Source organism: Achroia grisella, unplaced genomic scaffold, assembly GCF_030625045.1.
Source record: "Achroia grisella isolate CSIRO2021 unplaced genomic scaffold, CSIRO_AGI_Agris_v1 utg402, whole genome shotgun sequence".
Lineage (NCBI taxonomy): Eukaryota > Metazoa > Arthropoda > Insecta > Lepidoptera > Pyralidae > Achroia > Achroia grisella.
In genome coordinates, this window is record NW_026712841.1 from 1,985,213 (window position 1) to 2,000,994 (window position 15,782).

The 15,782-nt window shown below is 33.6% G+C and overlaps 1 protein-coding gene across 3 annotated transcripts; it reads right to left on the bottom strand.

Annotated features, from left to right (window-relative positions):
* Positions 1 to 124: 124 nt before the first annotated feature.
* Positions 125 to 15,314, bottom strand: LOC131844355 (cryptochrome-1-like). Of its 3 annotated transcripts, none has more exons than XM_059193217.1 (10): positions 15,243 to 15,314; positions 5,858 to 6,127; positions 4,678 to 4,929; positions 3,594 to 3,778; positions 3,347 to 3,518; positions 3,041 to 3,266; positions 2,821 to 2,961; positions 2,391 to 2,542; positions 1,581 to 1,783; positions 125 to 1,140 (listed from the first exon to the last, which is right to left on the bottom strand). In XM_059193217.1, exons 2-10 carry the CDS (start codon positions 6,103 to 6,105, stop codon positions 407 to 409), a joined length of 2,313 nt encoding a protein of 770 aa, XP_059049200.1. In that variant the 5' UTR covers positions 6,106 to 6,127; positions 15,243 to 15,314; the 3' UTR covers positions 125 to 406. The 3 variants fall into 3 exon arrangements, with proteins under 3 accessions (XP_059049200.1, XP_059049198.1, XP_059049199.1); XM_059193215.1 differs by lacking the exon at positions 15,243 to 15,314 and adding an exon at positions 14,632 to 15,206; XM_059193216.1 differs by lacking the exon at positions 15,243 to 15,314 and adding an exon at positions 6,563 to 6,759.
* Positions 15,315 to 15,782: the final 468 nt, after the last annotated feature.

Below are 15,782 nucleotides of genomic sequence, written 5' to 3' on the forward strand. Positions count from 1 at the left end.
CGTGCGATCCATAATAACCAATTTCCTTCTGCAGTCGTTTTACATTGTTACGTTGATCCCAATTCCCCTTAGTACCCACGGTTCCGATAGGCGTCCCTCCTACCCTTATTTACTATAATTAAAACCATTTGTCAATTCTACTTATAATATTTATTTTAAAAGAAATACCTATATAGTAGGTCAGTTAATTATTTACGTGTCTACTTAATATTAAGTTCAATATTCAATAAATAAGTTTATTAATTTTTATCAAATGTAATGTAAGTATATATTCAGTTATACAAATATGTCATATATTAAATTCAAAAGTTTAAAACCGCGTAGGTATAATGTAAAACTACAAGACTTATTTATTATTGTTATTAATTGATTATTCTTAATGTTTTTTAGAATAAGGAAAATGAGCTTAAGGTGCAATATTGTCTGTAGACTTATTGGTTTCTTCTACTGCATCTTCGTATACTTTCTCGGAATTTGTGGTAATTACAGTTAAACGCGTGTTATCATCCGGCTTTTCAGTAGCAGGCTTTTCTTCTTTTATGTAGTTTTGAGGAGGTGCCATAGGCGCAAAATTTTGAGTTGCATCATTATTTAATACACCATTATCAGTGGAAGTAAGATAAAATTTAGGTTTGACATAAACATAATTACTATTTTTTAATGCTTCTGGGTATCCGTCACCATTTACTTGTTCACTTTGAAAATTTTCTCGATTGAAATAATTTTGATTATAATTATTTATAGCGAGATTTTTGAAGTCATAATTTTCTTGTGTGTTTGTAGACTGTAATGTGTCTGGCTTCTCATTGGCTTTGTAAGTCGCATCCAACTGACCATTCAATATATAGTTTTCTGGAGTCTGCTGAGGGCTCTTTATGGTGGGTCCTGGAGTAACACTGGATTTTTGTTGAACAATAACTTGTTTGAACTGTTGTTGCTTAGATTCAGGTCTTGGAACATGTTTGTTGGGTTGTTGAAATACATGGGTTGTAGTTTCTTTATACACTTGAGAAGCAGTTTGTGAATCTGGTGTTTGACTGCACAAGTAATTTGATTGATTTATACTTGTGATTATAGAAGTCGGACTAGGAGATGATTGCATAACATTGGGTCTTTGTAGTGCTTGAGAGTTCAGTGTTGCTAAAATAATATATACATATTAAATATTATCTGGGAGTTCGTCTAGATTTCTGTGTGCAGGAGTCATAAACGAAAAGAATTATATTAGTAGTTGCACGTACATTACAGAATGGATTGTAAAATTTAGTTATTATGGTCATTAAAAATAAAAAATTTAAATTTCTTTTACACTAAGATAAAAGGGCCTCGGTGGTCTAGTTGTTTAACACACCGCATTGCTTTCGATGGTCGCGGATTCGATTAGTTTTATTGGTATGGGTGTTCTTTATGTATATTGTGCATGTTACATATTTAAGTATTTCTATCAGTTGTCTGGCCATAACTGAAGATCTGCTTATCTTACAATCCCAAGAGGCCGTGTGACAATTATAATTATTATAATAATAATAATGTATTATAATAATAATAATTTATTATTATATGTAATATAAATATTTTACCTTGCGGTTTATACTTTGCTAGCTGTGAATAAACTAGTTTGATACGCTCAATGTTTATTTGCGAGACTTTCTCATGGTTTACTATCGGCAAAGGGTAATCACGGCCGATGGTGCAGCGTGCCGCTTGCTGTACGGACTCCGGCGCCACCCAGGGCTCATGTATATACCGAGTTGGCATGTTTTTCAATACTGGAATGTATCTCCTGAAAAAATTGGTGCTAATTAACTAATGTCGTATTAAAAGAAATTTTTAGCCGACACGGGCATCCCGGTGTATATAAAACACCCGTCAATACAATTTACTAATCAATAAAAATAAAAAACCAACGGAAAATAAAATTAATATAAGGCGATCTTACGAGAGATGTTTTTTGGCTTAATGAGCTATTCGGTCCTTGAGCGTAACATATACACAAGATAATCGCGAGAAGTGGCGTAGAGCTATTATAGAAAGTCATGCCTCGCCGTGACGGTAAACTGTTCGGCCGTTCCTAAACTCCTGGCAAGCGTATGATATAGAAAGTATCAATAAAAAGGATGAACCAATTTGATATAATTCAAAACAAGTCTGTTAAGTTATGTTTAGCACATATGTGACATTGATCAACAATGGCAGTATATCATGGCTGTGTATTTCATAGAAGACTGTTGATGTTTTGTATCAATGTTATTTTAAAAAATCAGTACAATGTTTTGATAAAGAGGCACAACTACTTAATGAAATAAGGATGAAATGGACTAACATTTGTTCCGGGTTCGGAACTCTAGTAGTTAGCGTATAAATAGGAATACATTAATTTTTATACGAACCTGATGAAATCTCCGTTAGGATCAGTCTTCCGTCCGAATCGAACAGGGCAATAGCAATGAAAAAACTGTTGAAAGAATGACGAACAAGACAGCCACATCCACATGCCTGCATTAACTGACCAGTCAGCGTCAAGTAGCAATTCATCAAATACCTAAAGAATTGGAAATGGTTAAATTTATCTAGTAATATTCTAGGACACACCTATGATATACAGAGAAATGATTTTAGAATGTCAAACCGAACCTCTATTCATATATTGTGAAGTAAAAATATTTTCTCAATTTTCAATATGATTATTAGTAAACCATTTTAAATCAGTAGCATCAGTTATTGTTGTTGTCTGAAATATGTGAAGACAGACGGACGAACAATATGAGTATTCCATTGTCTTTTTTTCTGAATTCTAAATACTGGCTTTCAGTAACTCACCTTCATACCTTCTTCCCACGAAATCCATAAGTCACCTCTGGTAAGAAAACAAGCAACCGCATGTCGTGCTAAATGATGTATCCAGCCTTCTTCTCTTAATTGAATCATTATTGCATCAATCCATGGAAATCCAGTTTGACCCTATAAACATTATTGCCAAAGCCAAATTACCGTAATGTCATTTGAGGACCTAAAAATGGAGAACATGAAATATACTTACGCTTGCCCATTTCGCAAGAGCTTCGTTGTTTTTTTCCCAAGGTATCTGAACACATATGGGATTACCCTCCATACGATCAAAGTTCGGATTACGAGTAGCAGCACAATAAAAGAACTCCCTCCAAAGAATTTGACCGTGTAGTGATAGTGGAGGTCGTACTTGTTTTACTCTTTTATATAACTCTGTTAACTGATAGTAAAACAGTCTTGTTGACAAGCATCCGAACCTGAAATTGGCCATTAATTTTAATGTAAATAATAATAATAGTTATTACAGAAATTTAAGCATTTAATTGAACAATTGTACCTTAGATAAGGCGACAAGCCAGTTTGACTAGCTAATAATGATTGCGGTGTCATTTTAGGCCGCCCAAATGATGCTACCCAAGCTTTTCTTTCCAGGTGTCTTTCTAATCTAACTAACGCTTCACTTTCGCCACCCAGCCACACTGGAGACTTAAGGCCTTCAGTCTCAAAACCTTAAATATAATATATTACAGTAAACATATATAAGTCCATCAACACCAATATACCTCATTTCTCTCAAAACCCACCAAGTTCTTCAAGAGTAGGCACCCCAAAACGATCATCATGATCATCTGCCACTGGTGTTGTGGCACCATTTAATATTTGTGTGGTAATTGTAGCCTCCGCAGGTGGCGGTGGAGGCATACTAGCTATTAAAGCTTGAAATTGATGATATGTCAATGGTGCTTTACCACCATTTCTTTCGATAATTCTGGAACAAGTTTAATAAATAATAATATAAAATAATACATTAAAAATACATTACTGTCACCAAGCTTCATATTAAACATTTTCACTGCATAACCAGGACAGGCATACAGCATAGATCTACATTTTATTATATTGGGAGACAGAATGGTTTATCTACTAGATTTATTATTTTTATATATTTTATAGTATTTTCATTTCGACTTTAAAGACGTTTCATACGTCTTTAAAGTCGTTTAACTTTATTTTTTAAAATAAAATTTATCTGAAATTATAGTGCTATACGTGAACATTACAAAAAAATAAAGTCTCATTTTATATTATAGCCGTATTTAGTCTTCCGTATTTCCGTATTTAGTAAATCTCTTCTCTACTCAGAAATGTTAATCATATTTATGTCAATTGTCTATTTCTTGTAAGTTTAGTACGGTTTTATCTAATTGAATTACCTTGTGCATTAAGTATCTTACATATGCAATGCGCAGTCCTACTGAAAAGTAATACCTATATACCAAATATTATATATAAGCATATATATTTATATATATAAATAATAATCTTGTTTAATAAAGAGCAGTCTATATCCAAACTCTGAAGTAGTCATTTATCCTCCCAACTTCCATCGATTCGAAATGACTCATAAATATACTTCTACTATGTTGCATTCTCGACAACATTGAAGTATAATTAACGTTATTACTATAAAAGAGATAGACATACGATTACATTCATTATGTAACATAATGCCTACTTACGTCAACGTCATATTTGTACATACATAGTATAGTACTTGTACATCTTTTTATTTCAAAGATGAAATACCCCAATACATATATTGAATTCGTTTCCGGAAAGCGTGTCTCAGAAGGCATTCTTATTTAGAAATTTGTTGTAATTACTTACTTGTCTAACTTATACAGCGTATGCGAAACACGAGATACGACTGTAATGCCGACTTCCCGGCATTTTGACATAATATTATGGTCACGAACACGGCCATATGGTTCAGGATCTTCCTCAAAGGTGAGGGCTGTAGTACCCCACTCTTTGAATAACTTTGGCAATGCATCTGCAGGCTGTCCACGAACCACAAATAGACGAGAATTCAACTTTCTTAAACTAGTATCAAGATCTTCCAGGCACTGTAGGAGAAACCTGTAGCAATAAGTACATTTTTAAACAATAATACGTAATAACATTACATAAAGATAATTAACGATATCGCAACTTTTTTTAATTCCTAGCATCAAATATTGGCTTTCGTAACAATATTGTATTTTGGTACAATTCGAATTTACAAATTAGAATGTTCGGAGCCGAACGACACTCTACTTAGATCTGCATTGCTCTATAATAGGTACTCAACTAAATATGTAATCGAAACTAAATTAATCGTAGGATTGAATAATTAGTTCGTATCAGAACTTTTAAGTACTCTGATATACAGTACGGTTACGCGACGGACATTTACATAATTTAGGATGAGCTTACTTTAATTACACTACCCACTCATATCAATATTGTTATTATGCATGTCTCTTAAAACAAAGTTCATATATTTTTCATTAACATCTTATTTGGTATTTATTCACTAATATATATCATGTGCGATCCTTTTCACAGCCAGGGCTAGCCAGCTACGGTGCACTGGGTGTCACACATCATTGATCTTGATCCTTTTCATTGATAAATTTCTGACCTTGAATCGCCCTGCTAGGTGGGAGGCTGTGACGATGCAGTTTTTCGGAAGAAATCTAAGAGAATTTCGAAAGCATTTTGAAGAAATACATAATGGATGCTACAGGTTTCAAAGTATATTTTGTAACATTCGTAGTACCGATCATGTGTATACGACACGTGCCATTTTCCATTAGGCGAGCACCTTTCAATTTAGTCATAAAATAAATACAAGTTTCTATACCTGTATTTACTTTAGAAGGCAATGGCAGAGGGGAGATCATGTTACTATCTATAAAATTTGTGGGATATGGAATGGTGACAGTTTCGGTGGTTATCTTATGAATGAAAGATTAACACATTAAAGATGAAGATGAAATAATATTATTAGAGCTATTTTACAAACCTCCATTTATTTATGCCAACATTAGAAGAGCTGGCGAACCAGGGATCTATTATGAAAACACATCGAAACGTGATTGCACCATTGAGACCTTCTCTTAGAGCAGGATTGTCGTGTAGTCGTAAACCCTTACGGAACCAATGCACGGTATGTTTGCCAGCGCGAGACTGTGCTGATCCAGCAGGTGGAGGAACCTCCGGAGCATGTGGTCGGGGTCCGGACGCTGGAAGCGTCTCTGCGGTAGCTGACATGGCTATGACCACATGGCGTGTACTGCAATAACATATAAGTGATTCTATTGTGATTATTTTATTTGAAATGTTCAGTATAAGATTATGAAAAATTATCCATTATCATAAACCAGATGAATTTGTTTACCATGTTGAAAAATTGGTATAAGAAAAGAAAATGTGTTTGACTTATATACGCTACTTTTTATTTTGCATTAAGTAGACTATACTATTGGTAAAATTGTAATTACAATCAACAATACATGGTATTCGAGCTCATCTATTTCACCCAACAAACAGCTTGCTTTATATTTCAATTTCAAGGTGCAGATTAAACAGTGATATTACAGGATAAGAGGAATGACATCTTAGTCCTTTGTAATGACAATGCATGAGTAATACTGCAGTTGTCAAATGAAAACAAGATATTCTTAGTGTTGTTCATATATATAGAAGAGGGTTATTAATATACACTTACCATCACATGGACTGCCAGCTTGTTTCTCATTCCAATTACATAACATATTAGGATTAATTTATTGTTTAGACTTAAGTATTGTAAAAAGTTCTACCCCCCACTATGCTTATAGTATGGCATAGGTACATGTTTATCCAAGGCTCATAGGTATATTTACATTGTTTTACATTATTTTCAGTAAATTGACTTTGATTTAAAATATATAGAAATAATCATATCTTATAGTTAATTGTTATTAAATATTATAAATAATATATATTTCTATTTAAAGCTCATTCTTATAACTATTTAAACAGAGAAAAACCTTTTATTTAAGAAAAAAAATAGACTAATACACAACAGACACAAGAGGTAGGTCGACGCGGGTCGTACTGAGAGAACGGATTTTGTTTGCGCTCCAGATACTTATATGATTTTAAATATAAAAGTTAACTTTCACTATAAAAAATATATACGAACATAGTCTTACTATCAAGAATTTAATAGTTGTACGGACTGTATTGACTAAAGTGAAACTATATAGTGCTAAATGACAAATTATGAAGTGACACAAATCGAGTGCATTGCAAGTCGTTTTTCAATATACCCTCAATAGAGTGACGTTAACGATACTTATAACAATTACTGCCTGATTCTGCTGGATATTTTAACTAAATATTTATTTATTTATTGACAAAAGAAAAATAAATATGTCAAAGAAAAATAATAATATTACATGAGCCGGGTGTTTGGGAAATATTGAGAGCAGACGCTATTTGATTTGCAGCTCATGTAAATTACATTACGACCTAGATTGTGCCAACATACCAGAAGCTCGATTTTATAATACTATGACACAAAAATACAAAGACTTCTGGAAATGTGTCTCATGCAAATCAAAGATACCAAAAAAAGATAACACAAATACGCCCATCAGATCGGACACTGGTAATGTCACACAACGACGAGGTGGCGGTATATTCACACCAGAGAGGTCTCCTGCTTCTACACATGAAGAAGACACGGCAACGAGTAATGAAACACTACTTACACGTCTTTTTAGAAAAGAAATGCAGGAGACGCGAGCACAGATCGAGGTATTTAATGAGACCATCAATAAGCTAAACTTAAGAATGGATATATGTGAAGACCGCATGGAAAAATTAATTGCACGTGTCGAAAAAATAGAGAATCGAGTTGATACTGATACAACAACACAAAGCAACACTACTCTGTCAGAATCTATTGAACAACTAAAGGCCGAACTAAACGAAAGAGATCAGGATCTTTTGCTTAATGATCTTCAGATCTCATGTATACCAGAACAAAACAATGAAAATGTTACGCATGTTGTAATGAATGTAGCTGCTAAGCTAGGCGTACAATTAGCGGATCAAGATATTGTCAGTGCTATACGGATAGGAAGTTCATCTAAGCCTGATGAAAGTGACAAAAACCGACGACCCCTCTTATGGTAGTGCGGCGGCACGTCGCGTTTCACGTGATCAACTATTGCAAGCTGCACGGGTCATACGAGGTCCTACTACAGAAGGTAAGGACCTACCCGGACCACCACGAAAATTTTACATTAATGAAAGGTTGACACTAAAAAACAGGCAGTTATTTCAAAAGACTCGAGAAATGGATATTCGTAATAACTGGCGATATATTTAGACAGCAGCCGGTAAAATTTTTGTACGACAACGCCAAGGCAAGGATGAACCACGTTTTCGTCTAAGAACAGAGTCAGATCTCATTAGGGTTTTTGGATCAGAAGCGATTGGCTCGTAAATATTTGTTTTGTTTTTTTATTTTCTTTCTTTTTGTTATTTATATGATAACAAGCTTTGATGTACTTTTCATTATTTGCCAATGTTTTACAGGTAGAAAAGTTTTTGTATATACATGTAATGTAATATATATGTATTTGTCAATTATATACATTTTGATATCCAATAATGTTCACAGTATATTTGCAACTAAACTTTTGAACATCTCGTATTGTGAGCCAGTAAAATTTAAACGTTGTATCAAATTCACGCTATTCAGGGCTTGTCTCAATTATACGATTAGGCTAGCTGAATATAAAAATGATTTTTAATAAATCAATCAGTTTTAATGTAGGTCTTATAAATGCACGGTCATTAAATACTGGCCAGGACAAACTAGTAGCAGCAGTCGAGAATTACAGGCCTGATATTCTAGCCATCAACGAGACGTGGTTAAGAGATGATCAGGGAAAGTTAGCGCCGAAAATACCAGGTTACATTTTTAAACATAAAGCGGGAAAAACGGGAATGAGAGGGGGAGGTGTCGGTTTTTATTATAGACAGGAACTACGAATTCGAGTCCTACAACATCCATCATCGGATTTAGAGCAAATGTGGTTAGAATTGCGTGTGATGGAGCGGGTCGTTTAGCCATAGGAACAGTATATAGACCAGAATCAATTTCAGTCGATAGCGCTATTAAGAATCTGTGTAACTCATTGGATATATTTACTGGGTATAATTCTGTTTACATATTAACAGATTTTAATGTTAATATCAAGGACACCGCGACCTCATCCTCATCTGCGTTAACTACTTTTCTTTTCCAACGGAATCTTCACCAGCTCGTGAAAGAACTAACAAGGGTAACTAATAATACTTCCACACTGATTGATCTCATAATTACTGATACACCGAATATATGCCATGGAGTTGATGTTCATCATAAACCGCAGCTTAGCGACCATGCCTTGATAATAGCCCGACTTAAAATAATAAAACCACACCAAACACCGAGATACATATATAAAAGATTTTTAGATAATATTAATATTAGTCAATTTAATACAGACCTTGACAGCCTGGACTGGGATAGTGTAAATACTGGTGATTCTTTAGATGCAAGAGTTAATCGATTCAATAATCTAATCAATGTTTTATTCGATGTTCATGCTCCGGTTAAAAAAATACGTATTAATAATAATAAGCCACACCCGTGGATTACCAACAACATTAGGACCATGATGAGACTACGTGACTCTGCACTATGTAGGGCACATATATCGAGCAAAGAAAGCCATTTGGATTACTATAGAGATCTTCGAAACTATACCAATGGAGCCCTGGACCGTGAAAAAAAAGCTTATTTCACATTTTATATTAATAATAATAGGAACAAACCCAATCAGATGTGGCGTCATTTAAAGCAAATATCAAATATAGATAATATGGATGAGTCGCCAATGCCATAGCATCTGACGGATCCAGATCTAATTAATAATTTCTTCCTCGACATCCCGTGTAACCAAGATAATTATTTAAAAGCCAATTTCAAGGCAAGAAATATCGTAGACAATCAATTTAATATAAGAACATCTGATGAAATTAAAATTATGAAAATGATTACCTCAATCCATACTAAAGCGTGTGGACATGATGGGATAACTATCGAAATGCTGAAAATGACATTGAAAGCTACGCTGCCAATTATTACAAACTTAATTAACGATTAAATCACATCCAATTACTTTCCACAACAATGGTCACTTGCTAAAGTAAAACCTATTCTAAAAGGATCAATTGTTAATGATTTAAAGGATTTGCGACCGATCAGTCTTCTTCCAATTCTGTCCAAAATTATAGAAAAGATTGTCTATGAACAGCTCTCGAGTTATTTAGAAGATAAACAATTGCTGCCGAAACTACAGTCAGGATTCCGGAGCGACCATGGGACGGCATCTGCTCTCTCTAAGGTCACTGATGACATACTAACAGCATCTGATGAAAGCAAGTATACTGGTACTGTTAGACTTCTCACGCGCCTTCGACTGTATAAATCATCGGCTCCTTTTGGAAAAAATGGCTTATTATGGAGTGTCACCGACAGCATGTAATTGGTTTGGGTCATTTCTGGGAGGTAGACGTCAGTACGTAGAATTACAGACAAGTGATGGCATAATAAATAAATCTCAAATAAAGTCAGTCAACAAAGGTACGCCACAGGGCTCCATTTTGAGTCCTCTCTTATTTATAGTGTACACGTCTGATCTCCCTGCTATTATCGGTCACTGTCGGTTGCATCTCTATGCCGATGATACTCAACTTTACTACTCCTTTTTGCCAGAACATCTCAGCCAAGCAGAAATTGACATAATGACAACCAGCTTGTCCTAAACCCCTTGAAATCGAAATTTTTAATTCTAGGTACTAAAGTACAATGTAAAAAAACTAGACATCAAAATACACAGATTTTTATCGGTAACCAATCAATACAAAGAGTAGATACAGCAAAGAATCTCGGCTTGTTAATTGATTCACAATTACGTTTCATAGATCATATAAACTCTAAAATAAGAAAGTCCTTTTACAAACTAAAAACACTTTACAGTATAAGAAAACACTTAAGTATTCCCATACGAGAAACTCTAGTAGAAACCTTAATATTGTCTCTTTTTAACTATTGCGATACAGTATATGGTCCAAGATTGTTGGAGGAAACTCGCAAGTCTATCCAAAGAGTTCAAAATGCTTGCCTTCGCTTTTGTTACAACATACCTAAACGTGAACATGTTACACCCTATTACCACAAAAATGGAATATTAAATATGACTTCCCGTAGAGAGTTGCACTTCTCTGCTTAATTCAAAAAATTGTCCATCGCGGTCGTCCGCAGTATCTATATGAGAAATTGGAGTGGCCAAAGAGTAGACATAACAGAGGACTTCGTGAATGCAGACGTGATAAGTTAAGCATACCTACACACAAATCCGTTAATTATAGAGGAGGTTTCAAATTCACTGCCGATAAAATCTGGAACGATCTGCCTCCGCCATTACGCCAAATGATAATACCACTAAAATTAAAATCTCTTTAAGGAAAATTATATTAGATAGACAGAAAAAGTCCTTGGATAGCGGCGACAAATCTCGACATAAAATGTGATTTTTTTTTGTGTAGATACACATTAGGGTTCATGATTTCTCGAGTTTTTCAATTTCTCGGGTCTCGAGAATTCTCGAGGTTAATTTCTCGGGTTCAGTTCTAATAACGTCAAAAAACTCAGTGGTTTCATTTGAGAGGAAAACCACTGCATTATTTGTTAAATATTAAATATAAAATTTAATTATAAAATTAATTATAAAACTTTTATTGAGTATATTTAAAAATATTAAATACTGAAATATATTAGGTTCTTAAATATGAAATTAGCGTTTTGTCGCACTGGCCACATTGATCTTAAATATCTCCTCTTTGGTTAGGAATTTCCAATTTCAAATTTATATGGCTATTCACTCATGTATTTGTTTTTCGAAAACCGTAATACATATGCTTGGTTTTTTCTTTGGGTCAGTCAGCTTACAAAATGGAAAACTTAAAATAGAGTACGAGTACGAGTTCCGCCATGGCATGGCTAGCTCGAAGGATTAATGATGTGTATGGCGGTGGTGTCGCAAAAGAAAACACAATGCATTTTTGATTCCAACGTTTTCGTTGTGGAAATTTCGACCTGCAAAACAAACCCCGTGGGTGGCCAGAGTCCAAGGTTGGTAATGCAGAATTGAAGGTTATTGTGATAACAGATCCATCGCGAACCACGTCCGAGTTACAGGTAGTTGCAGGTTGCGGTGTTAGTGACAAAACTGTATTAATCCATTTGTAGAAAATTGGGAGGGTGAAAAAACTTGAAAGGTGGGTCCCTCATGAATTGAGTGGACAATTCGCGTTTCGATCGACAAACGCGCGTAGACTGCTGCGTTACATTAGTCAACCGGCATAATCATAAAGGGATTTTAAATCGAATCATTACCTGTGATGATGTGGATCTTGTATGATAATTGGAAACGCTCATCGCAATGGCTGAATCAGCAATTGAGAAACCATAATGGAAAAGCTAGCTGCTAAACAACCGAGGCTGGTCAATCGCCGTAGGCCACTGCTGCTTCAGGACAACGCTAGACTACACACTGCACAACTGACATTTACCAAATTAGAAGAGATTCAATTGTAATGTCTAAGACAACCACCGTACTCCCCGAACCTTGCTCCAACAGATTACCATTTTTTTCAAAATTTGGATAACTGATTGGGAAAAAATTAAATCCGATGGGGCAGGCCAAAGTGCCTTCCAAGATTTTATTGATATGTCCAAATGTTCTCGTTCAAATGTTTTTTTCAGTAAAGGGATCAATGAAGTACCTATGAGATGGCAAAAGTGCATAAATAGCAATAGTATATATAGTTTGATTAAATAAACATGTTACATTTTGAAAACAAATACTTCAGGTTACTCCCTTACAAAACACCACTTTCATATGTTAGTCCTAATATTATTCTGACTTATATTTATAATGACAGCACCATTTTTGGCTGGTTATTTAGAAAAAAATCTACCTTAAACTTGTAAACAAAAATAGTTTCTGTAAAACAAAAAAAAATTACATGAAAGAAAACCTTAATATCTTGAATTATTATGCCGCCACGCAACAAAACAAACAGCAATTTAATTTCTATATAGGTACTTGATTTCTCGAGTTCTCGAGCTTGATTTCCCGGGAACAAAACCCAACGAATGAATCCTAATACACATGCATTGCATACATGTCACGTGTGAATCCGTATGGATATTATTATTATTTATGTATTAATTTGTTAAATTTTTATTTCATTATGTTGTGGTATTGTTATCTAGCACATGTGATTAGGTACGCCTGCGTAGGTACAAACTGAAAACCAACACTGGACGCCCATCAGTAGAACAATAGCTGAGTTTGTACCTATTGCCAATCATGATAAATATATATAAATGTGTAACTGTGTAACTGTGCTGATGTTGGCAATAAATGGATTTATTATTATTTTTTTTTTTTTATATTATCTTTTCTCGACTTTCGCCGGTAATCTTGGTATGTACGGGCCTAAGCCAAGTACATAACAATGTTCTATATCAGGTGGATATACCATAATACAAATGTAGGCCTAATCTGTCTGTAGAAACTTTCTAACAATGCGGCATGGATTTATTATTATTATTAATATAATTTCATTTGGAATGTTTTCATATATCTACAATACCCACATCTTTTATAGAAATCCGGATTACTCTGATGGCAGTAAATTAGTAGTAGTAAAACTAAGATGTTTTTGTGTCATATTTGTGATATTTAAAAAATGTTAACTGAGATAAAGATACTGTAGCTGACTAAGACTGTTGTTTAATAAAAATAACATTAGTACTATAAGGATTACAAGAAAGTTTGCCTAATACTCCAATAAAATTCTTTCAAAATACTTTATTATTATAAAAATTTTAATGAATACAATTATAAAAATAATCACATTTTTCCATACCATACTTTTGATTACAAATTGTAATCAAAAGTATGGTATGGAAAAATGTGCTTATTTTTTTTAAACTTTCTAATAATACTTCATAACCACAACAGATCCTTGAGAGAAAGTGTCATAAGCCCTATTACAGAATTAAATCATAATTGATTGAAGGTGTCAATTATCCTGGAAAGAGACTGACTTTATTTGACAATAGCATACTATAGGAGCATGTTTATTTAAAAGAGTCATGTGGAAAGAATTGTATTTATTACCAATCTTATTTGTTAAAATTCTCTCCAATTTATGGTCATAAGATTGAATTAAATATTCTCGTAGTTTTTTTTTTTTTGGTGGACTATACATTCAAAACTGAAATTATCAAGTTTTTTCAATGTAATATTTACATTTATATAATAATATGTGAGATTAGTAAGTTCAGTCATCACCAGTTGAAAGTTTAAACAACAACTACTATGAGATATATTAAGTACACATTAAAAACAACTAGCCATGTTTATATCTGACCATTTCATCTGTTAATGCATCTATGAACAAATCAATATTCATTCATTTTGGCCTGCATGCTAATCCCACATTCATTACTCTCACAGATCTATCACGTCAATAGACATAATTTCTAAACACCCCTTTCAAAATGGACTCTTTAATTTTAAATATATTTGATTAAAGAGATTCTGGGGGCGTGGTGCATTACGTAGGTAATAGCCGGGAACAACGGGATATATAGGATTGAGAAAAACAATAACTTACCAAGCTGAATAAATTCGACAAGATTACACTACAGGTTTATATGAAATTACTAAATATAAACATGTTTCTCACAAACACGAATTATTGAAAAAACACTAAAGAATAATCAAGTTCATTATCATATTCATTCCTTTCTACAATAAATATTTTATAAGATAAAATCACTGATTTAACTCTTTTTATAAATTATCTTTAAAATATTTGCTACGCAAAGTTGAAAACTATAAAATAGTCGTTCATAAAATACTTTAAGATAATAGGTTCCTCTATGTCTGAGAGAATAAATTGTAAATTTGGAAAACAACAAAGTTGTCAATAAGTCCACGCCGCTTGCAACGTGACTATAACGTGACCTGCCTAGACATTGTACACACAGTCGCACAAACATAACATTTATAACCGATAATTAATTTATAGACATCTTATAAAGCCATAATAAAAGAGCAAGCAGTAAATTATGAACAGTTTAGTTTGAATCGATATTGAACCAAGACCGGAATATAATACTTGCTATAGGAAACTGTACACTAAACTTAAAAAAATGGACTTTAGAGGATATTATTAAGAATTAAATGGTAAATAGAAATATAGAATGATATGAAAATATTTACATTAAAAATTTAAATTGTGCTCGCAGCTTTATAACAAGATAATGACAGATTACCGATACAGAGAACTACGCTGACAATCTTTGAAATTTCAAATTGACATTTGAGTATATTCATATACTCTCCTCTAACTCATTATTAACTGCAAATGTAGAAATGTGACAAATATAATTTTGTTCTTTTTATTGGTAGTTAAGTTAGTAGTAAAAGGCGAAAGATTTATGCGTTTTGAAGGGAAACCAGAGTGTAGTTAAGTTAGTTCTTATTCTTGCGATCCTTAAGAAAGTCTAAGTTTTGGGCCTTCTGCAGCTTGTTTAGTTAGTGCACCACATTGTATATAAATTGTGGTGCACCATAACACTGTCATTATTGTATTAATATATACAAGGACAATAGACAAGGAAGGTTTATTGGAGAGCCAAATGGAGCCAAGTGTACGAGATTTCATTTTTAAAGGCTACTCGAAAATCTTAAGTCTGGTAATTCTGAATTTTTTATATAAATCTAGTCACAAAATGGAATGTGAATTAGCAATTACATTAA

Coding starts and splice junctions, on each gene's coding strand:
- LOC131844355 (XM_059193217.1), bottom strand. CDS start 6,105: ATGTCAGCTACCGCAGAGACGCTTCCAGCGTCCGGACCCCGACCACAT. Junction 3,779..4,677: donor ACGCTGTATAAGTTAGACAA/GTAAGTAATTAC, acceptor AACTTGTTCCAG/AATTATCGAAAGAAATGGTG. Junction 3,519..3,593: donor GCCTACTCTTGAAGAACTTG/GTGGGTTTTGAG, acceptor ATTATATTTAAG/GTTTTGAGACTGAAGGCCTT.